The sequence below is a fragment of the Rattus norvegicus genome, chromosome 5 (genome assembly GCF_021556685.1).
Source record: "Rattus norvegicus strain SHRSP/BbbUtx chromosome 5, alternate assembly SHRSP_T2T, whole genome shotgun sequence".
Classification (NCBI taxonomy): Eukaryota; Metazoa; Chordata; class Mammalia; order Rodentia; family Muridae; genus Rattus; species Rattus norvegicus.
Genome location: NC_141538.1, coordinates 172208320 through 172231822, shown reverse-complemented (window position 1 = coordinate 172231822; position 23503 = coordinate 172208320). Strand labels below are relative to the sequence as shown.

The 23503-nt window shown below is 47.1% G+C and overlaps 1 protein-coding gene and 1 pseudogene across 9 annotated transcripts in view; one reads left to right on the top strand and one right to left on the bottom strand.

The window, feature by feature from the left end:
• Nadk (NAD kinase) overlaps positions 1-19962 on the bottom strand; it is a 30573-nt gene extending 10611 nt beyond the window's left edge. For 4 of the 9 annotated variants that reach the window (XM_087659900.1, XM_087659902.1, XM_087659901.1 and 1 more), the window contains exons 1-3: positions 19879-19962; positions 5102-5305; positions 2945-3028 (exon numbers count right to left, since the gene is read on the bottom strand). In XM_087659900.1, coding sequence (XP_087516026.1) covers positions 2945-3028; positions 5102-5305; positions 19879-19949 — 359 coding nt within the window. In that variant the 5' untranslated portion in view covers positions 19950-19962. Of the gene's footprint in view, positions 1-2944; positions 3029-5101; positions 5584-18323; positions 18486-19878 lie in introns of those variants that run through there. The other 5 variants (XM_087659904.1, XM_087659905.1, NM_001439414.1 and 2 more) reach the window with 3 other exon arrangements.
• On the top strand, positions 803-1394 carry Atp5pd-ps1 (ATP synthase peripheral stalk subunit d, pseudogene 1; annotated as a pseudogene).
• Positions 19963-23503: the final 3541 nt, after the last annotated feature.

The following is a 23503-nucleotide window of genomic DNA, read 5'->3' as shown; positions in this document are numbered from 1 at the left end:
AAGTTTGAAGTTTAAGACCAGTTCCTTGGATGGCCTGGAGGTGGCAGAAAAGCAATGATGCTGTCCTCTCAAAGAGGAAGCTTAGAGCAAGGGGTTTCAGCCACCATTTTGGGGCTTGCATATCAGATATCCTGTCTATCAGATATTTACACTGTAATTCATGACACTAGGAAAATTAGTTATGAAGTAACAATGAAATAATTTTATGGTTGGATGTTCGCACAACATGAGGAAGTATATTAAAGAGGTAGCAGCATAAGGAAGTAGGAGACCCACTACTTAGAGGTCACACATAGCCTTGGTCAGGTCTGTAATCCAGACCCTGGATGCACAGATAACAACAGTCTCTAGACAGGGGCAGAGAAAGCCAAACAAAAACAAAAACCAAAGGTGAAGAAATGAGGTGCTCCTGTGCATTTCCTTACTTAGCTACTTACTGATTTAGTGTGCACATGTCTGTCACAACACGACTGTGGAAGTATGACTGTTCTTTCCTTCGACCACGTGCGTTTTCCACTCAGGCTGTCAGGCTTGGCAGTGAGTGCCCTTACTCACTGAGATATTGCTGGCCCTGACATTATAATTGTTTTGTTGCTTTTCTATTTTCTCTTTTCTCTCTTCTCTTTTCTTTCCTTTTCCTTTCTTTTCTTTTCTTTTCCTTTCTTTTCTTTTCTAGAAAGGGTTTCTCTGCATATGTACCCATGGTCTGTAGTCTGTATCCCAGACTGACCTGGAACTCAAGGGATCTGTCTACTTCTGCCTCCTAAACCCTGAGGGCTGTGATTAAAGATGTGAGCCTCAGCTGCTGGAGACAGCGAGACAGCGCTCCGCTGGGGGTCGGTGAAGTATCCAAGATGGCTGGGCGCAAACTTGCTCTAAAATCCATCGATTGGGTATCTTTTGTGGAGATCATGCCCCAAAACCAGAAGGCAATTGGAAACGCTCTGAAGTCCTGGAATGAGACCTTCCACACCAGGTTGGCTAGTCTGTCTGAGAAACCACCAGAGATTGACTGGGCTTACTACAGGGCCAATGTGGACAAGGCTGGCTTGGTGGATGATTTTGAAAAGAAGTATAACGCTCTGAAGATCCCTGTGCCTGAGGATAAATACACAGCCCTAGTGGACGCCGAGGAGAAGGAGGATGTGAAGAACTGTGCCCAGTTCGTGTCTGGATCTCAGGCTAGGATCCAGGAGTAAGAGAAGCAGCTGGAGAAAATAAAGAGCATGATTCCCTTTGACCAGATGACCACTGATGACTTGAATGAGGTCTTCCCTGAAACCAAGCTGGACAAGAAGAAGTACCCATACTGGCCCCACCAGCCCATCGAGAACCTGTGAAGCAGCCCAGGAGGGAGCCCTGGCTGACTTGAAATAAAACATTTACATAGTCTTAAAAAAAAAAGATGTGAGCCTCTAGCGTCTAGCTACCATTCTGAACTGCTAGTATCAACACACCTGAAAGATTTTTTTTTTGTTGTTCCCATGACAAAACACAGCTAGATACTGTAGAGAACACAAGGCAAACATTTATTCTTTTGGAAATATCCAATGCTAACCAGAACTTGGGTTGACAGAGATATTGATCAGGTGTAACCCAGTAAGGTCTCAGGAAGCTTGTATTCCAAGGCATTGTCCTGGCCAGTGACAGTGACAGGGCTGTGAGGAGCACACGGGATGGAATGTAACCAGCGGTGGAGTGCGTGCCTGTCACAGGCACGTCCCGGTCCCATTCCTAGCACGGCAAACCCACTGTTCACAAATACACATGAAAAAGAGAAGCACCTTTCAAGCAACTAAAATCAGGTTAAAAAACAGTAAATTCATACTGCTACACCTGGTACTACTGTTAGAATGTAATTCTCGGGGGCTGGAGAGATGGCTCAGCGGTTAAGAGCACTGACTGCTCTTCCAGAGGTCCTGAGTTCAAATCCCAGCAACCACGTGGTGGCTCACAGCCATCTGTAATGGGATCCAATGCCCTCTTCTGAAGTCAGCGACAGTGTACCCACATACATGAAATAAATTAAAAAAAAAAAAAAGAATGTAATTCTCATCATTAGAAATAGAAAATTGGGGGGCTGGAGAGATGGCTCAGCGGTTAAGAACACCCGACTACTCTTCCAGAGGTCCTGAGTTCAATTCCCAGCAACCACATGGTGGCTCACAACCATCTGTAAAGAGATCCGATGCCCTCTTCTGGTGTATCTGAAGACAGCTACAGTGTACTTATATATAATAAATGAATAAATCTTAAAAAAAAAAAAAAAAAGAGAAATAGAAAATTGGAACTGGAGTGATGGCTCAGTGGTTAAGAGCACTGGTTACTCGTCCAGAGGTCCTGAGTTCAGTTCCTAGCAACCACACGGTGGCTCACAACCATCTACAGTGGGATCTGATGCCCTCTTTTCCTCTTTTGTCATGCAAGCATACATGTGCAGAATGCTCCTATGTATGTATACATACATACATACATACATACATACATACATACATCTTTATAAGAAGGAAAAAAACAGAGCACTAGGTAACTCAGACTGACCCTATTTAACCTGTGTAGATAGGAACAGTCAAGGAACCAGTGCCCATGTGGCCACAGCCCTCAGCTCACCATTGCTTTTCTTTCTCCCTGGATTATGTTTTTGTTTTTCAGACGGAGTCTGACTCTAGGCTGTCATCTACTAACAGCTCAAGCTGGTTCAGATTGGAGATCATCCTGCCTCAAACTGAGTGCCATAGTATAGGTATATACCAAAACAGAAATTTGCCCTCTGCCTCTGGAAGCCATGGGAGAAACCACCAACTGAATGTCTCTACTTAGGAGCCAATGAACACAGACGGTTTCTGAAAGATACCTGCTTGGCTTTTGTTTTAAACAACTCAGAACTTTGCAACCCCATAATACTTCCAAGTAACACCCCTCCCCCCAATTCTGGTACACTCACATGATGGTCTGGGGGTTCTGCAGCACGCAGGCTTTTGGTCCAAACGTTGTCACTGGGCACGGCCCATGGAGAGAGCGGGTTCTCCTGTGGAGCACAGTGGGGATTGGTGTCAAAGTAGATGGAGACAGGAATCAAAACAGACATGGCCCCGTCAGACTCCACGAAACCTAAATGACAGTAGCTTCATCATCACTGGCATTCACAGGGAAGGCCCAGAAGATCCTGCCCTGGTCTAGGATGCTGTGCTGGAGCTCACTACTGCCCAGGTTCCCGGTGGCAGTAATGAGGCATGAAAGCTGACCTGGACAGGCTCCCGTGGACACTGATCCCAAATCAGAGAAGGCACAAGTCTAGTAAGAGCCAGGAAAACACTGGTCTGGCATGAGCCTGGCATGAGCCCAGGACCCAAGGCAGCACCTCTCAGCAGGTCTGTAGGCTATAATCGGGAGTCGGGACCTGGCACCACCCTAAATAATCTAGATGAACATTCTAGCAGAAATATTTGCTCTGGAGCACGTATGTCTATAACACAGATACCAATCGAGCAACCCAGTCTTCCCTCCTGAAAAGTGACCCAGCCAGTTGACATCCAAACTAAGGCTCCCTGCCGCCTGCCCTGACCAGAGACAGCAGCGGCCAGGCTTCCTACACCTCTGGAGAATTAGGACCAAGACAGTACTGTGGTTGTTCATCTCGGGACACTCACTCCTCTTAGCCCAAGAGAACAACACTGAGTTAGTAGAGTCTTCGAACTTGCTTGCCCCTTCGCTGCCTGTCTCCACATCCAGTCCTCCAATCCCGATGATGCAGATGAAAGTCTGCCCTGCCTCTGGGCGAGCAGGCAGTGTCCAGGGTCATGGAGCCTGGCCAGCCTGGCCAGCTGACAAGAGAGAAGTCTGGGTGTTGCAGGCCTTTCTCAACTAAAGAAGTGCTAGAGTTTTACATAAAGCTTTTCTTTTTTTCTTTTTTATAACAGGCCTCCCAATATGGCCCAGCCTGGCCTTCCGCTTGTGATCCTCCTGTCTCAGCCTTTTAAGTACTAAGATTGCAAGTGTGAATCACTCACTAAGCCTGGGTTAATTACATAAGCCTTTAAATGGTTATACAGAACATCACAAATACCGACTTGTGTAGGAACTTAAGGGAACTAGGCAGGAAACGCGGGGCTTGCAGAAAACAAGAGTCAGCACCGGCACCAGCACCCTCCATCCTCCTTGAAGGATAGTTGCATGGGCAAACTTGCTTGCACTCACTGCTCTAGGATATCAGCCACCAGCCTCAGAATCTGCTCTGACCCATGGCCACTCTCACAAGTCCAACGTCCCCACAGAAACCAGAAACTCAGGCAATTATGTCCTAAGTTGGCAGGGCACAAACATAGTGGTGAAGACATAGGCAACAGAGGCCACACTGTGATCATCTGTGTACACAGGGCAAAGGTACTGGTTCTACTGGAGCCACCTCTCACAGAGAGACCTTTCTACATACAACTGCAGCAGCCCCTGTCCCTCTACTGCTAAGTGGGAGCTCTGTGAGATCACTCTATCTCATGGAAAAGACTGCCCACTGTCACATTTCATAGGTGTGACCCTTGTTCTGGAGTCGGTGTCAGTCTCTGGCAAGCTTCTGTCAAGACTTAGAATGGTTATTGTTCCCAGGAATGAGAGCACCTCCTGATGTCAGTGGAGCCCCATGCTTATCAGGTGAGCTTCCCTTGAGGCTTTATGAAGTAGCAGAGAAGACAGTGCCCTACAGCGTGCACATGAGACTCTGTCCTCGTGTGAGGAGCAGAGGCCTCTAGGCCACAACAGTGCTTTGCTCCACCAGCATTTACTTTACTCAACCGTTCTTCCTATCTGCTCACCCCCAATGCAGCATGGCTCTGCTGGGTGGTTCTGTGCTGAGGCAGAAAGGAAAACATGGTGTGGCCTGTACTTCGTACATGACAGTTGGTAACAAGTGTCCACCACAAGTCTCGTGGACAGTGCTTGATCCCTCTGCTAAGGTCAGCACCACATGGGCAGTGCCAAGCCCCACCCTGTGGGTGAAACTCACACTAAGCAATGATGATCTACACTGATATAAGCTGTGTCCTCTGTAAGAATCGTAACATGTCCCTCTTAGCATGAGAGGAAAAGAGAACACTCCTGGTCCTACCTGAACTCCTTGGTGCTGCCCAGGGCAGGTGAGGCTGACAGGCTCCGAGACTTGGCCCGGCCCCGGATGGGGTGATTGTAGCTCCAGGTCTCATCCCCATGGCATGCTGAACAGTTGTAGGAGGCTGAGTCAGGATTCAGCTCCTTACTCAGGTTCATCTTTTCTTGTTCCATTTCCATAGTTGATATGAAAAAAACACTGGTGCTTTAATTTGATAAAATAAAGCAAGTTACATATATGAGCAGCAATAACAGACATTCAGTGCTGTCCCAGGAAGGGTTGGGTGTGATATCTGCCTCTCACAACAAGTTCTTCCTGACTTGCCCAGTGGAAGGAGGGGAAGATTCCTGAGGCCACTCCCCTCCCTGAAGGTATATAAACAGTGAACTCTGCCAGTTAGACTGTGGTGGTACACCTTCCTGTAAGTAGCAATAAATTCACTCCTGTACTTGGTTGAGATCATTTGTCACTGCTATCTGTATCTGGGTAAAAAGAAAACAGACTCCCTAAGAAAAGTTGCATGCAACAGGAAAAAAACTGCCAGGTTTCCATCTTCCAGAGTTTTCGAAAATAGGCTATTTTCACCTTTAACATAGTTAAGAACAGGCTGGAGAGATGGCTGAGCAGTTAGAGCATGGACTCCTTTTCCAGAGGTCCTGAGTTCATTTCCCAGCAACCACATGGTGGTTCACAACCATCTGTAATGAGATCTGATGCCTTCTGGTGTGTCTGAAGACAGCTACAGTATACTCACATATATAAAATAAATAAAATCTTTTTTAAAAATTAAGAACTCACAATCCTTCCTGCTGTCATCCACCACCCTCCACCCCCCACCCCCGTTTTAGAGACTGAATCCAGGGCTCAGCACATTCTAGCTATGCCCAAGATACAATCTCACACCTCACTCTGAACCATCTTAAGATGTAAGGAAAAAAAAAGCCAATGCAGAATGCTAGTGTTTCCACCACAAACCAGATAAGAGAGTCCTTGGAAGGCTGGACACAGAGCCCCTGAGCAGTATTTATAGCAAACGAGTAAGATCAAACGTAAAGTTGTGGCGTGGACAACGGTACGGTAACACACTTTTCAATCTCTAACAGTGGAAGAACGCAGGTTATGCACCACAAAGCCAATGAGCTCAGTCCAGTAGATGGAAGTTATCAGAACTAAGCTATAATAACTCCCAAGAACTTCAGGTCCCAAATGAAGATTCGCAGTTCTGACCATGGCTCAATAAGATCCGGGAAAGACAAAGGAATGGGGGTGGGGGGGGGTGGGAAGCCAATTCTCCCAGGCAGCTTGAGACCAAAGCCCATGGTCAGCATGGGAAGCCATGGGAAACATCCAGGCAGTAAAACCAGGTAAACACAAAGTTTATTTAGTTCCTAGAACTGAGCTGGATTTCCTAAGGATGAATAGAAGAACTAACAAAGCTGGGAAACAATACAATGAGAGCAGCAGTAGTCAGGGGAGGCAGCACAAGCCTTTACTCCCAGCTCTTGGGAGACAGTGACAATCAGATCTGTCAGCTCCAGGCCAGCCAGGCTACAGTTAGACTCCTGTCTCTTACACAAAGGAAGAAAGAAGGCTAGGCAGGTTGAGAACGCTCATGAACCCAGGAGGCAGGGGCAGGCAAATCTCTGAGTTTGAGGTCAGCCTGATCTACAGAGAGAATTCCAGGACAGCCAAAGTTACAGAATAGATACCGTGTCTCCATAAAAAACAAACATAAACCAACCAACAAACAAGACGAGCAGAGACACACAGAGCCCTGGGAATTCCAGTTCAGACAGGGCTACATTTTATCTGTCTCAGAAACAAAACAAATCAAAAAAATAACCAGGAAAAAGAAGAAACACAAAAGGCAGTCTAGAGAGAAACTCTAATAAACTAGTTTCAGTTAAGGGACTGACAGAACTGTGCCCTGGTTTCTTTCCTGTCCCTGCTGTGATATAACACTGACCAAAAGCCACTGGAGAGGTACAGACTGACTTGGCTTACACAGCCAGGTCACAGTCTGTCCCTGAGGAACATCATGGCAGGAACCTGTAAAAACCCTGGAGGAAAGCTGCTCACTGGCCTTCTCTAGTGCTCAGCTAGCTTCTTTAGATAACACCCAGGGGGCTGGAGAGATGGCTCAGCGGTTAAGAGCACTGACTGCTCTTCCAGAGGTCCTGAGTTCAATTCCCAGCAACCACATGGTGGCTCACAACCATCTGTAATGGGATCTGATTCCCTCTTCTGGTGTGTCTGAAGAGAGTGACACGGTACTCACTTACATAAAATAAATAAAATCTTAAAAAAAAATAGATAACACCCGGGAATACAGACAATCTTTCCTATATCCATAGAGCAACCTGATGAGTCCTTTGAGACTAGGCTGTGTCAAGTGAATGCTAACTAGGACACACTGACAACTTCTTGGGGGGGGGGGGGGGTGTGAGGCTGTTTTTGAGGTAGGTCTCATGTAGTCCCAGCTGACCTCACACATTACTATGTAGATAAGGATGATTTTCCTGGGTACTGGGACTACAGGTGTTTACCCCATGCTGTGCTGCACTGAGAACCTTATCAAGGTGACTTTTTTTTTTTTTTAAAGATTTTATTTATTTATTATATATAAGTACACACTGTAGCTGTCTTCAGATACACCAGAAGAGGGCATCGGATCTCTTTACAGATGGTTGTGAGCCACCATGTGGTTGCTGGAAATTGAACTCATAACCTCTGGAAGAGCAGTCGGGTGCTCTTAACCGCTGAGCCATCTCTCCAGCCCCCTCAAGGTGACTTTTAAAAATGTCTTTAAGAGTTACCTTATTTTAGGTGTGTTTGTCCGCACTACACGTATGTACACCACGTGTGTGGCTAACACTAACAGAAGTCAGACACAGGGCACTGGATCCTCTGGAACTGGAGTTACAGATGGTTGTGAGCCACCTATCCATACTTCTCACCCTCTGCCCTCATCCTAAACTCTCCAGCCCAGGGTTCTCTTCCCTTCTCTCAGCCTCTGATTTCTGCATAAGAGACATTTTGGCTACTTGCCCTCTTGGCTGGCTGGCTCGCGCACGCTTGCTCTTGTTCGTTCTCGTTCTCTCTCTCTCTCTCTCTCTCTCTCTCTCTCTCTCCCTCCCTCCCTCCCTCCCTCCCTCCCTCCCTCCCTCCCTCCCTCCTTTCATCTTTCACTCACCTCCTGGCCTTCAGGTCTGCTGGCCATGTTCAGTCTGGACCCTTCCAGACGCCTCTGGCTGTTCTCTCCCTTATTTCTACAATAAAATCCTTCTCAACTGCACCTTGGAGAGGTCATTTCCTCATTTTCATTCAACTTTGCAGCTCAGGCTGTCCTCTCACCTTCACTGACCCTGCTGCTTCTGGGTCCAAGGGCTAGGATCACAAGTGTAAGGTGATTCCTGCCCACACCCTCCCCACTCACCCCCAAATAGGGTTTTTCTGTGTAACAGTCCTGGCTGTCCTGGAACTAACTCTAAAACACACACACACACACACACACACACACACACACACACACACACACACACACACACACACACACACACACCAGGCTGGCCTTGAAATCACAGAGAGATCCACCTGCACCCTGAGAATAAAGGTTTGTGCTATGCTGCCTGGACTGGTTTTTATTTTTTGTTTTTTTTTTTTTAAGTTTAAAAGTGGGCCAGTGAAGTGCACATGGGCATGCATGTGCAGCTGCCAGTAAAAACCAGAAGGATAGGGCTGGGGATTTAGCTCAGTGGTAGAGTGCTTACCTAGGAAGCCCAAGGCCCTGGGTTCGGTCCCCAGCTCCGAAAAAAAAAGAACCAAAAAAAAAAAAAAAAAAAAAAAACCCAGAAGGATTTGGATTCCTTAGAGCTGTAGTCAGTTACAGGTGATTGTAGCCAGGTGTGGGTGCTGGGAACCAAATTCTGGTCCTCTAAAAGAGCAGCTTTTGCTCTTAACTACTGAGGCATTTCTCTAGCCCAAGGGAATTGTAAGGAAGGAGCCTTCAGGGAGCTTGGCGTAGCTGAAATCCTAGCCTAGTGAGCTAAGGCAGAATAGCAGAATAAGGGGAATAATAAATTCAAAGTCAGTCTGCTTTACATGGGCGACTATAAAAATGAAACCTCCAGAAAGAATTGTGGCAGAGGGGTTGGGGATTTAGCTCAGTGGTAGAGCACTTGCCTAGCAAGCGCAAGGCCCTGGGTTCGGTCCCCAGCTCCGAAAAAAAGAAAGAAAAAAAAAAAAAAGAATTGTGGCAGAAGGAAAGAGAGTCATAATTTCAGGCCCAGTGCTTTGCTGTGGCCAGTGACAACCCCAGACTTCAGGAAGCCTATAATGGGGCAAGACAAAACAAAACAACAAAAATACAAATCAAGGGCTGGCGAGATCAGTCAGCACTGACTGCTCTTCCCGAGAACCAGAGTTCCATTCCCAGCACCAATAAGGCTGTCTGTAACTCCAGTTCCAGGGGAGCTGACACCCTCACACAGACACACATACATGCAAAACACCAATGCCCATAAAAAATAAAAATAAAAAGGAGGGGGTGTGTAGGCTAGTGAGACTAGTTCAGCAGGTGAGGTGGCCATCACCAAGGCTGACAATCTTAAGTTCAGTCTCTGGCATCTACAGCAGGGAAAGAGAGAACTGACTATTGAAAGCCCCACCCCCATAACACACACACACACACACACACACACACACACACACACACACACACACACACACACACACTTAACCACCACCATCATGCTTTCCTGCTGAGGACCAATGATATAAAAATGTCCCCAATAGTGGCCTAGATGGAGAGTATGCTACAAGCAACACTCAACATAATCCATTCTTAATAAGGAAATCACTATACAGCAAATAGAGAACACACAGTGTCAAAAAACTAACATTTTTCCATCGAAGAAGAGAAGCAGCTGGGCCTGGTGGCTTGCACCTTTAATCCAGCAGCAGGAAGGCAGAGGTGGGAGGATCTCTGAGTTAGAGATCTGATCTACACAGAGAAACACTGTCTTGCCAAAAGAAAGAAAGAAAGAAAGAAAGGAAGAAAGAAAGAAAGAAAGAAAGAGAGAGAGAAAGAAAGAGAGAAAGAGAGAGAGAAAGAAAGAGAGAAAAGAAAGGAAGGAAGTTAGTGTAAATCCCAGATGAAACCGTGCTGTGGTCCAAATGCTCCCCCTACCTCCAGCAGTTATGGGGACCGAACCCCACCATTCGAGCAAATCCTCTACTGCTGGGGGCACAGCACAAAGGTCCCTGCTCCCACAGGTCTCTAGAGAAACTAGGAATGTTAAGCACACAGGACTCTCTTTCCAATGGGAAAGATGAAAAACCTGTTCTTCCATCCAGAAAAGCTGAGAATTGGACGTGATTAACAGCTGGTGATCTGCATTATCCATTGGGCCAGGACATATCAAGCTCCTACAACCAGGACCAGAAGTCGCTAATGGCCAACTGACCCCTCCACTATTTATAAGGCTGAGACCAGGCCAGACCCTCAGGCCCCTAAGCTAGTGCAGGTAGTGTATCTCTAAAACCCGCGTTCTTTGAAGAAATGGCATTACCCTGAGTTGAGTTTCCATGCATTTACACTTCCTTTGCATCTGGGATTGTATTACACCTTTTCCAAATTATACTGGGCTTAAATAACATCAGGGAATAACCTGCCTGTTCTTACACTCCCTGGGGTCTGCCCAGGTTTTTATTCTGACCTCTTCACGAGGGATGAGTGTGCACCAGCAGGGACCCTCTCCAACACTGAGCTATACCCATACCACAATTGATTTAGTTTTTTGAGACAATCTCTGTCACCCACATAGCATCTTGAACTTGTGATCTTCCTGCCTCAGCCTCTAAAGTAGCTTGGATAACAGACCTGCAACCACCAGGCCCAGTGACATGCTTGAAGCTATCATGACCCCTTAACTACCACTGTAATTATTTGGAGAAGGGTTTCTGAGGAAATGAATCACAGGGTGGGGCCCTGATGTTCATTAGTGCCATCCCCACCCCCACTCCCGACACACGAGGTTTCTCCATGTAGCCCTGGCTGTCCTGGAACTTGCTCTGTAGACTAGGCTGGCCTCTGCCCACTCCCTGGTTCATTAGTGCCTTTTAAAGAAGTATTAGAGATCTCCCTCCATTTTCAGACCTGCCCACCATGAGCAGCACAGAAATGCTGGGAAGAGTTCTCCACAGTGAGCTGGGCTTCAGTCCCCTACTTCAAACAACCCAGTCTGTGCTATTTTGTTACAGCAGCCCAGACAGCTAGGACCTGTGACCTTGGACGAGTCTATGGAGCCCATGCTAAGGTCAAAGGTGAGAGAATAGATGCGGTTCTTACCCTGGCTACCTTTTACAATAACCAGAGAACTTTATCTATTTTTTTAAAAGACAATTTCTGTGTCCCACCTACTGAAATCCAATAAATCAGAATAAGGATTGAGAGAGAGGCAGGAGACAGCCACTGAAAATCTGAGGCCACCTAGGTCTATGTAGCAAGGAAACAAAATATCTGGGACTGGTGGCATTGGCCTGCAATCCTAGCTATTTGAGAGGCAGAGGTACGGCAATGACAGGTTCAAGGCTTGCCTTGTCAACTTAACCAAACTGTTTCCAAGTATAAAAAGGCTGAGGATGTAGCCCAGAAGTAGTATGCTTACCTAGCACAAGGCTGCTGCTCAATTCCAGTATCAAACAGAGCAGATGGTCCAGAGATAGACATCAACCACTGTGAATGTGTGTGTGTGTGTGTGTGTGTCTGTGTGTGTGTGTGTGTCTGTGTGTGTGTGTGTGTGTGTGTGTCTGTGTGTCTGTGTGTCTGTGTGTGGTGTGAGTGTACAGCTATCCCTCAGAGGTACACCCTAGCCTAGCCTAAGGGTCTTGACAAAGATGCTGAGGTAATTCAATAAAGAACCTTCAGGTAGTAACAGATGGACAGTCAGTCAAAAAGACTGAAAACTGAACTATTTCCTCTTACACATACAAATATTAACCCAAAGTAGACTACAGACCTGTAAGCGCCAACTGTCTTTAGAAATGTTAGAAAAAACGATCATGATGCCTTTAAAATCTTTTCCTGTGTGCGGTGTTGGGGTATAAACCTAAGACTTCAAACCTGCTACATAAGTACTTTACTACTGAACTATCCTCCCAACCCATTATGTGTGTTTATTTTTGCCTTTTTGGCTTTCTGTGGAGTCCTGGCCACCACTGGACTCCGAGATCTGGCCTCTAGAGCACTGGCACTGAAGCATCTACCTCCAAGGCCTTGCTTTTTATCTTTCCTAAAAACAGGGTCTCACCCTGTAATCCAGTCTCTGGCCTCGTGATCTTCCTGTCCTCTTGTCCCTGCCTCCCTAGTACCTAGGACTACGGGCCTATGCTGCCATGTTTTTTGCTGTTTGTATGACACTTTTAAGAAAATGAGAAGACATGCATATGCTAACATGCATATGCTAACATGCATATGCTAACATGCATATGCTAACATGCATATACTAACTACTAACGGATTATTTTTTTGGAGGTAAGGCTTCACTGTATAGTTCTTCATCCTTCCCCCATCCCCAGCCAGATGCCCAAGTCTTAGTCTCGAAGGGATCAGGCCATTCCTGGACACTGACATTCAAGTGTGAGATCTGAGTTCAATCCTTTAGAACCACACTACAGAAGAGAACCAACTCCTCTGGACCTCCACGGACAGGCTGTGTACATCTGACCCCATCCTTGTACACTACACATCAGTAAACAAGGCCTGTGGGGGTTCTGTGCGATGCCAATCTCCTCACCCTACCTTGTAAGGTCATCGCGGGGCAGAGCGATTGGTTTGTCAAGATGCCAATTATCACATAAAGACTGTGTGTATGAGGAGCAAGTGTCCACACCAGCATTTGACAGGGTAGAAAATGACAGCACATCATGCATATGACAGCTGCCACAGGCCTCTCTCAAGTCAGGGCAGAAAGGACCCCACAGTGACAAGCAGAATGTGGCTAGACTCATGTGTGCCCTTGTCCTTTGTCCTGGTCATTAGGTTAGACAGACCCTGGTACATGCTATACGTGGCCTTTGTCCAAGTGACTGGAAGAAATGAACTGTTGGGTCTCCCAGGCGCGGGCTTTGTGTTTGCGGGAGAAAGAGATGGAAAGAACATGTAGAAGGCAGGATACAAGACCATCCTGCCATGCAAACACATTGTGTGGGTGGATTATGGTGCCATTTCACAGGAGAGGAGACTAAGACTCCAGACCAGGCCAGAATGAAAGTGCAGAGGAAGGATCATCAAGAGAACATGGTTGTTGCCAGGCAACTGTGGGCAGAACAGACAAAATGCTAACAGCATCACCTTATTTTGTGCCCACTAGAGTTGAACTTCTAGTTTCTCAAGGCAAGAGAGAGTGGCCACCACCTAGGCTTTCAGGTACCAATCCACACTTGGAGCTTTTAAAAAAACAGATTAAGACTTGAGAGATGGCTCAGCGGTTTAGAGCACTGACTGCTCTGCCAGAGGTCTGGAGTTCAATTCTCAGCAACCACATGGTGGCTCACAACCATCTATAATGAAATCCGATGCCCTCTTCTGGTGTGTTTGAAGACAGTTACAGTGTACTTATATAAATAAAATAAGCAAACCTTTAAAAAAAAATTATTTTTATGTGTATGCAGTTCCTATAGGCACCAGAAGAGGGTGCTGGATGCTTTGGAATTAAAGTTTACAACTGTTAGCAGCCACATAGGTGCAGAGACAAGCCCATTTCCCCTACAAGAGCAACAAGTGCTATTAACCATGACTCATCTATCCACGCCCCAAGCCTTTTTTTTTTTTTTTTTTTTTTTTAAATTATAGTTGTCAGGGGTGGAGGAATGCCTTTAATCCTGGCACTTTAATCACGGAACCGAGAGGAAGGACAGTCTAGTCTACATAGTGAGTTTCAGGCCATTCAAAGTTACATACTGAAACTTTTGTTTCAAAATATAAAGAGCCAGGTGGTGGTCTTTAATCCTGGCACTTGGAAGGCAGATGGATCTCTGAGCGTTTGAGGCCAACCTGGATTACTTACAGCCAGGGTCACACTAAAAAACCCTATTTCAGAACAGAAATAACAACACAGAAAAACCCTGCCTCAAAATAAAAACAAAGAAACAATAACAAAAACAAAAGAATAAATGAATAAAAAAAGAAGCCAGGCCTAGTGTGCACAGTGAGCTCCGGGACAGCCAGAGCTACACAGAGATACTGTGTCTCAAAAAAAAAAAAAAAAAAAAGAAAGAAAAGAAAAATAAACCAGGAAATCATGGTGCAAGCCTTTAATCCCAGTACTTGGGAAAGCAGAAGCAGGTGGCTCTCTAAACTGAGGTCAGCCTGAACTACAAATTGAGTTCTAGGACAGGCAGGAAAACACAGAGAGACCCTGATTTGAAACACACACCATCCCTGCCCCCCAAAAAAATAAATTTAGGGAGGAAAAAAATAAGTAAATAAACAGACACATTTACTTATGGGTTTGTGCACACATACTCGATTGCACCCCTTAATCTCCATGTGGCAGTCAGAGGATAGCTCTTAAATCCTTTCCCTCCTTTACCCTGAGGCTCCCTGGGATTGAATTCGAGTTATTGGAACTAACAATCATTCCTCTTTTTTTTTTTTTTTAAATTCTGTAGCCTTTTGTCCCCAACCTTTCTCTAGGTCATTCTTGCAAACAAGGTCTAGAAAGGGATATGGAGGGGCTGGAGGGATGGCTCACAATCATCTGTAATGGGATGGGATGCTCTCTTCTGGTGTATCTGAAGAGTGCAACAGTGTCCTTACATACATAAAATAAGTCTCTAAAAGAAGCGAAGTGGAAACTATGGCTAGACAAGGTTATATATGCTGAGGCAGCAGGTGGGGGTGGGTGCACTTAGCTAAACCTGGTGCAATTTGTTGTTGTTGAGTAGCCCTGGCTGGCCTGGAAAAGCATTATGGAGTATGCATCAAGAACTTATAAATGTAGCCAGAAAGACATCAATATTGAAATAGGTCAATAAACTCATGTACAACAGGAACCAAAAACAGGCAGGGACACACACACAGAGCCCCACAAGAGACTTAATACAAACAAGTTCAACTTCACGTGAGCTTCGCAGGAGAATCATAAATGAGAAGTAAAGCCAGGCAGGCGCGTTGGTACGCACCTGTGACCCAAGGACTCAGCATGCAGAGGTAGGACTGCAATCTGTGCTACTAAAGTCTGAGTCTTTAAAAATAGAAGGAATGAAGGAAGAAATGGGCAGGAGAGAAAAAAAAAGAAAGAAAAAGAAGGAAAATTAGTGAGAGTAACAGGGAAATGGTTAACTTCATTAGTTAATACCAAGTTGGAAAAGTTTCAAGTTCTTGTTTTATGAGACAGTGTTGCTATATCGACCCTACTGGTACCACAGTGAGCCACAATGGCCAGGTTTAGTGATTACCTAATACCTACTTCATTTCTACAAATAAATGATATCCAAGCTAGCAGACAGGTGGGGGGGGGGGAGTGTGCTGTTTCTGGAAAGTTCTAAGGAATGGGATTGCAGAACCCATCTATCTGGTAGTGGAAGTGCTTCACGGACCTGAAGGAGCCATTCTGGTCTAGGAGGCTAAGTGGTCGGGTGTTGCCACATTTTCTACTGCACCATGGAGGGCAGCCTCCATGGATCAGAATATAGGACAGTGATAAGGTAAGCAACAATCACAAGAATAAGAATGGCTTCTTGGGGTTGAAAGTGACACTCCTTCAGGAGGGTCAGAGTCCTATGGTAACTGTAAGCAGATCTCATAAGTCCTAGAAAGTGGAGCCTGAGATCACAGCCCGAGGTCCACCCTCTTGTCCTCCCAAGGCACCTCCTCACAGTGTTGAGCATTTTGAACAACTCTCTGGCTCTCTTGCTGCTACACCAGAAAGCAGACAGGGGTGGAGAGATGGCTCAATGGTTAAGAGCACTGGCTGCTCTTCCAGAGGTCCTGAGTTTAATTCCCAGTAACCATATGGTGGCTCGCAACCATCTGTAATGGGATCTGATGCCCTCTTCTGGTGTGTCTGAAGACAGCTACAGTGTACTCACATACATAAAATAAATAAAAGTCTTTAAAAAAAAGAAAGAAAGAAAATGGAGGTGAATCCATTTCTACCACCTAAGGGACTGGAGAGAAGCCTCGACAGTTAAGAGGCTTTTGTTGCTCCCAGAGAACTTGAGTTTCCTTCCTAGGACCCAGGGATCTGACACCCTCTTCCTGCTTCCAAGGCACCCATACTCTGTGCAATAATAACCACACACACAGACACACATGCGTACACATAAACTCAAAATAAAATAAATCTTTAAAAGAGTGGTGGTGTAAGTCTTTAATCCCAGCACTCAGGAGGCAGAGGCAAGGGATCCCTGAGTTCAAGGGCAGCCTAGTCTACAGAGTGAGTTTTGGGCCAGAGAAACCCTGACTGGAACTCCATCCTCCAACCCGCAAAAAAAAAAAAAAAAAAGGCTCAGAAGAAGTCACAGTGCTTACATAGACAAAGCCTTGGGCTTCATCCCAACACCACATTAAAACAAGAAAAAGCTCAACTGGATATGGTTGGTTCATGCCTGTAAATCCCAACATGCAGAGATACACACAGGACAAGAAGTTCAGAGTCGCCCTTGGCTACACAGGGAATTAGAAATCAGCTTGGCATACATGAGGTTATGTCTAAAAACAAATGACCAGAGAGATGGCTCAGCAGGTAAAGGCACTTACTGCCAAGCCTAATGTCTTGACTTTAATCCAGGGAACACACGGTAGAAGGAGAAAACCAACTCTTGGAAGTTCTTCGACACATGAGCAGTAGTGAGTGTGTATCCATTCCCATTTTAAAAAAAAAAAAAAAAAAAAAAGGAAAAGAAAAGCCACTGGCTTCTCTCCATTCTCCAAGTGAAGCCTAGAGAACTAATGTTCATTTAAGTACTGCTGTTTTATCTGTTATCCATGTCTACCCAAAGGGAGAGGTGTGAGATGGGTTGCGGCTAAGTGGGACACGATCTGGGCTGGATCTGTAACACTTCAAACAAGATGAAAAGGGAAAAAGGAAGAAAACAGCAGTCCCAGTGATTGTTTTTAATAAATAAATCTACAAAGGAGAAAAAGCAGAAGCATCCCGAGATGCCACCTCCAAAATGAAGCTACTTGGTCAGACTGTATATTGGCACCTGTCGCTGCCCAGAGTCCAAGATGGGTTGTGTAAGTCACAGTGAAGTGTCTGCTGAGGACAAATATACTAAACTCCAAAGGACGGGCCACTAAAGGCTCAGAAGAGCTATGTTGAGAGGGAAGGTCAGATGTTTTTAATTAACTAAGGCAAGGATGCCAGCGTCGGGCCCGTGGAAACCGACAGTGATACATAAAATAAATGAGTATAAGTTTGAAAAACATTCTTCTCAAGAGCCAAGCCAAACGAATAAGTTTTGAACTGAAACAGAGCGTGTTCCCAAACAAAAAAGGAAAAAACAATTTGCTATTCAGAATCACAGCCAAGAGAAAGCCTATTGCTTGGGAGAGCTAGGAAGAGACGCCTGATCTTTGCCAAGGAAAGACGGGCCCTGGAACTGAGCTGGGCGCGCCCTATTCGCACAACTAAGAAACCTGCCAGAGGCCAAGACAAGCGGCCTGTGAGTGTGACTTCATGAGAGGCAGCTGCCTCTAGGAACATCTCCATGGACTCTTCAGGACTTTGGAAGTTTCTGGCAAGTACTGGATACTAAGTTTACGATGGGATCTTGGAGAATTTCACACCCCGACTGCTTTACACAACGCTTGGTTCACTACTTTGCACTAGCTTTGGCTTCTGAAGTTTCACATGCCAAGGCCTCTCCTGCTTGCTAAGGCCCCATTGGAAGACCAATGAAGCTGAGTCGGCTGCGGTGCTGCACGCTGAACTGGCCAGGAACAGATCGGCGGCCTACCTGGCTTCTCCCAGGACCCGAACCTCTGACTCGTCCCCAGACCCATTCCCGGACCTGAACCTCAGACCTGTCCCCTGGGCTCGTTCCCGAGACCACACGTCATCCTGGCCACAACCCACATTCGGACGCAGGGAGGCGCGTCAGTGCCACCAGCACCCGGCCTCGGGCAGGTGGGCAGGGCCGGCGCGGTGACCCGGTCTCCACGGGTCCCGGCAAGTGACGCCCGGCAGAGGGCGACCCCAGGCCCCGCACTCACCGTCGGCTGCCGCGCGCCCGCGTGGACGTCTACATGCTGGGCCGAGCCAGCGGTCCCTGCTGCCCTACTGCTACCTGGCTCTCAGCGACCCAGCCGCCCGCCACCCCATGGCCGCTCGGTCCAGAGGCCGGCACCACCAAGCAGAGCTGCGCCGCGGATGTCAGTGCGCAAGCGCAGCCCGCACGCATGCGCAGTAGAGCACGTGGGGGGGGGTAGCGCGGCGCACCGCACCTACACAAGACAGGCACTCAAACTTTGGATTTCGCCAAACCCTTTGTAGGCCAAGGATCAGAGGCTGTGAGAGAGAGAGAGAGACGTAACGAGGGAGGGGCGAGGCAAGGAAAGGAGGCGGGGCAGAGAGGAAGTGGGCGGGACAGGGGGAGGAGGAGGGGCAAAGGCAGAGCAGAAGGGTCGCAGCAAAGGAGCTGAAACAGGACGTAGCAGAATAGGATGGGAACAAGGGGGCGGAAGACAGCACAGGAGGGATGGGGCCAAGGTTGGTAGAAAGGGACAGGGCAGACAGTGGGGGAGGGACAGGTTGCAAAAGGGCGGAGCCCAGGGCTGGAGGGACGGAACTAAGGAGACTAAGCGGGAGGGGAGGAGGGGACAAAGGGTGGGGTTGTCCGGGAGGAAGTGGGAGGCGGGGCAGAGGAGGCAGAGGGGGTAGAGGGTGAGGGAGCAAAAAAATAAAAAAAGGAAAAAAGGAAGCCTAGCCTAGCCGAGGAGGGGCAAAAGGCTCTGGCCCAGTTCCTATGACTGTCTCGGCTACAGCAGAGAAAAACACCACCAGATTCTTTCCCTCTTCTTGCCTCCTTGCCTCGCTGTTCGATCTTTATTCCTGTCCTACATCACGCTGTTTGCTTTTTGCTGGCGAGGTCTCCAGGACCATGTAGTCAACGCGGGCCAGCTTGGTGGGAAGGTGGGCCTCGCGACAGATTCCTGTTCCCACCTTGTTCTAAATGGCCAGCGCATGGACCTGGTAGCCTTCAGAAGCAGAACTCAGGTGCCAGCCATGCCTGGAGCATCTGCACTCATTTGGGTCTCAGGCCCACCAGCAGTAACTTGACACCCTTTGGAACTGGCAAAGCCTCTAGGACTTAGGCCTGAAAGTAACAAACCTGACAACTGGCTGATACATTGGTTCGCTACTTTAATCCCAGCACTGAGAGCCCAGGATTTCTAGGAATTCGAGGTCAGCAGGGGGTACGGTAGTGAGAGACTCTGTCTCTAAAAGAAAAAAAAATTCTGATAATTGAGAAGTGACTGTAAACAGCGTGCCTCACCCCCACAGCTTTAAGAGCAGGAAGGAGGGAGGCCATTAACTCACTTTGTAACTGATCCAGGAGTATGCTGAACTGGTGGACACCCAGTTTATGCATCAGACCTTAGACATCCAGCAGTGTGCATACATAGTGCACCTGTAGGTGTTTTGCAGTCTCCTGGCTCCCGGCTCCGTAGTTTTCAGATGGTCACACAATGCTACATTTGTCAAGACTTGGCACCCTGCCATTGCCCTTCCTGTAAAGCCCAATTTCCAGGCACACAGCCTCCATACCTGCTGCAGTCAGGATGTTCTCTGGTGGGAACTCCTGAGACCTGTGTGCTGTCCTTCCAAAAAGAACACATCGATGCAGTGGGGACGAAAAATTGTGGGTAGGGAGGATGGTGGGAAACTGTGGGGATTTCTTAAATTTTGTAACTTCCTCATGAGTTTTGTAAACCTAACTTCTTCCCCAGAGTGAACCCCAGTCACACCCACCAAAGGCTGAAACTGTGCTTTTGTCTATCATATAATAATAATTTTGATTGATACCTAGTGGTAAATGGCAGGCATATGGCCAGGGACGGAGAGATATCCAGAGTGGGAGTAGTCATATCCTTCTGCAAAGGCACCCAGTCTATGGTCTGCAGTCCAAGGTCACACACCAAGTAACCTGTCTAGTCTTAAACTAAAATAGCGGATGTCCAGTAGTTGCTGGGGAAACCCTTTTTCTGTAATGGGGTCAAGGCCTGGACTGTGCAGGTGGCTTCTCCATTTCAGAGGAAGCTGACATTGTGCAATGTCTTGCTGGGAACCACCAGACTCTGAAGACTCAGGAACCAAGTGCTCACTCCCCCAAGTCAAAGGCTTGGAATGGCAAGAGAGTAAGTACTTAGACTCCTAGAGTGTTTAATCAGGGCTGGCTTTAAAGGGCAGCAGATCAAATGTCACATGGGGGTGAGGCACCAGGAAGAGATCAAGGCAATTATACATATTATTGCTTTGGGCCTCCAATACCTGGACTTCCTCCTCCTCAAAGGCTAAATGATAAGGGAAAGGAAGAATGAGATGAGAAGTAGAGGGATCGGCCTCTGCCTAAAGTCAATTTTGGGTGGGGAGTTGGGGGGATGTCAGTCAGGTAAGCTCTCAGGCACAGATATGGGGGGGGGGGGGGGGAGGGACTATGTACCTCTTTGGGTCCTGCCTTAGTACTGAGTGGGAAGTTGGTTTCATGTGACCAGGGTGGGGCAAACAGCTGAGTAAAGGCTGTCCAGTACTAAATAAGGCTGACAGTTAACCAGAAGAGTGTATTACAGAGCAGAGTTGATTGCCATGGGATACTATGAAGTCATCTTGTCCATCCTCCAACAGTGTACTTGGCATAGGCAAAGATCAATACTGATGGCATCATCAGGAGCTAGAGTCTCCTTATTGGGGTAGGTGAGGGGCAATGTTATTATCCCTTCTTCAGCCAAATCAGTGGGACAGCTGCCAGGTATTCAACTTTTTGGGTGCAGCAGGGAGAGTAGGACCCAGCCTTGCCTAGGGTACTTAGGAACAGATGTCAGGCAAGGGAACAGTGGTTTCAGGAGCCTGGGTTACATAGTCACCAGCTGTAATCTTACACTAGGAACTTTTTTCTCACAGAATCCCTGCTGACTATTTACTAGTTCCCACATGGGGAACCCGAGGGCAAATACCTTGTCCAAGATCACCCTGTGTAAAGAGGCAGAGGCGAAAGGCTGCTGGTTGCTCTTGGACCTTGAGGGGTTGGAGGGGTCTAACAGAATGCTGGTGCTGCCAGGTTGAACTGAGAATCAAGGGGCACAATGACGGCAGGATGAGAGTAAGACCCAAAGGAAACAGTAGAGGAAACAAGCTGGACTCAGGCCAGCTTCTGGCCTTTTATCAGGATCCCAACCTAAAGTATTTGGCAAATAATGAGGTGGCTCCCTTTACAGGGCAACAGAATTGGAACCCTGGGGTCATGGAAGGGCAGCCCATGCACTGGAGACAAATGAAGGGACACAGCAAAAGTGGGTTTAAGATACAGCAGCCTTGGGGTTGGGGATTTAGCTCAGTGGTAGAGCGCTTGCCTAGGAAGTGCAAGGCCCTGGGTTCGATCCCCAGCTCAAAAAAAAAAAAAAAAAAAAAAAGATACAGCAGCCTTGGGCTAGAGAGATGGCTCAGTGGTTAAGAACACTGTCTGCTCCTCCAGAGGTCCTGAGTTCAATTCTCAGCAACCACATGGTGGCTCCCAACCATCTATAATGGGATCCAGTGCCCTCTTCTGGTATGTCTGAAGTCAGCAACAGTCTACTTACATGAATAAAACAAACACATCTTTAAAAAAAAAAAAAAAAAGGTACAGCAGCTTCTCAGCTGCCTGTGTGCACCTGAACAGGTAGGCGTATTCCCAGCATGGGCAGCAGACTGGGCGACTACACACAGGGTACCCTAGCATCTCAGCATTCAGAGCATGAGTGATGTTAAATGCTGGATGTAGGTGTGTAAGCCTGAGCATTTGTGGGGCCTGTTGCTCAGGCCTTTGCTGTTTGGTCATTGAGGCTGCCCACATATTCAAAATGGACATGTTTTTCAGTTACTGCTTGCTAAACAAGTGGGTAGTAGTCTTGATGTTGTTTGAGAAGCAGGACAGGCCTTCTGAGACAGAGACAGACCTACCCCAGTCCATTCAGGCCTGCTTGTACTCAGGCAGGGTAAAGACAAATTAAGACATGGATTCCCAAAGAGAGAAGGTGGAGTGTGGGGGCATGGTTAGCCTTACCCTCCAGATCAAAGACCTCAAGTGCTCTGTATTCTCAGTGGGAACTGAGGTAGGTAAAGACTTGCAAAGGTTTTTGTGTGTGTGGCATCAGGGAGTCACTTCTGAAGGGGGTACCACTGACCCTGGATGGATTCATTTGCTTACCACTGTCCAAAAGAGGTGGCTTGGTCCGGTTAGTATTTAGGGGATGTAAGCCTGAAAATTAGTTATCTTTTATCTTATTTTTTAAAGGAATTATTTATTTTATGTATGTGAATACACTGTAGCAGAAGAGGGCATCGGATCCCATTATAGATGGTTGTGAGCCACCATGTGGCTGCTGGGAATTGAACTCAGTGCTCTTAACTATGGAGCCATCTCTCCAGCCCCCTAATTATATTTTATCTTAAAATTTAGGATTAGAATTGTATCATTAAGCTTAGAACTAGGTACTGGGCACCAGAAGTGGGAATGGCAGTCCATCAACTTGGGTGGTGGTGGTGATGATGGAGGTGGTGGTGGTGGTGGTGGTAGTGGTGGTGGTGATGGACGTGCTGGTGGTGGTAGCTGATGCTTGCTCTTCCTGATGTAGTAACCTTTATTGACTGAGAAGGAAAAGCTGCTTAGTTAAAAGGAAAGTGTCTTTGGAAGGGCAGGTCCTCAAATATTTTAGTGGAGAAAGAGGAAGAGAAAAGGAAGAGGAAGCCATAGCAGCTGTGTGGTAGAGGCCAAAACAGGAGATAGCAGACAGGGTCCAGATGCTGAGGGTGAAAGGCCCCTTGTTGTGAAAAACATGTGGCTCTGCAGGCCTGAGATATGTATCAGAAACCTCCCAGGAGCTGATCACCCCTGAGATGTGTCTCAGGAAAATCCCAGGAACAGATTCCCCGCCCCCGCCTTGAGACAGTGTCTATATTGCTTGGCAGTCCTAAAATTTACAAAGTAGATCAGGCTGGTCGTAACCTCAGAGATTCATTGGCCCTGCCTCCTGAGTGTTGTGATTAAAAGTGTGCACTACCGCACTCAGCCTGAGCTGACAGTTTTATAATATAAGGATCTCTCATGACATTATATAACTGTTGAGTCAGCAGTTGGGGCATGTGGCTACCTTCACACACTGAAGCTGACCCTCAAATAACCATCACACCAGAG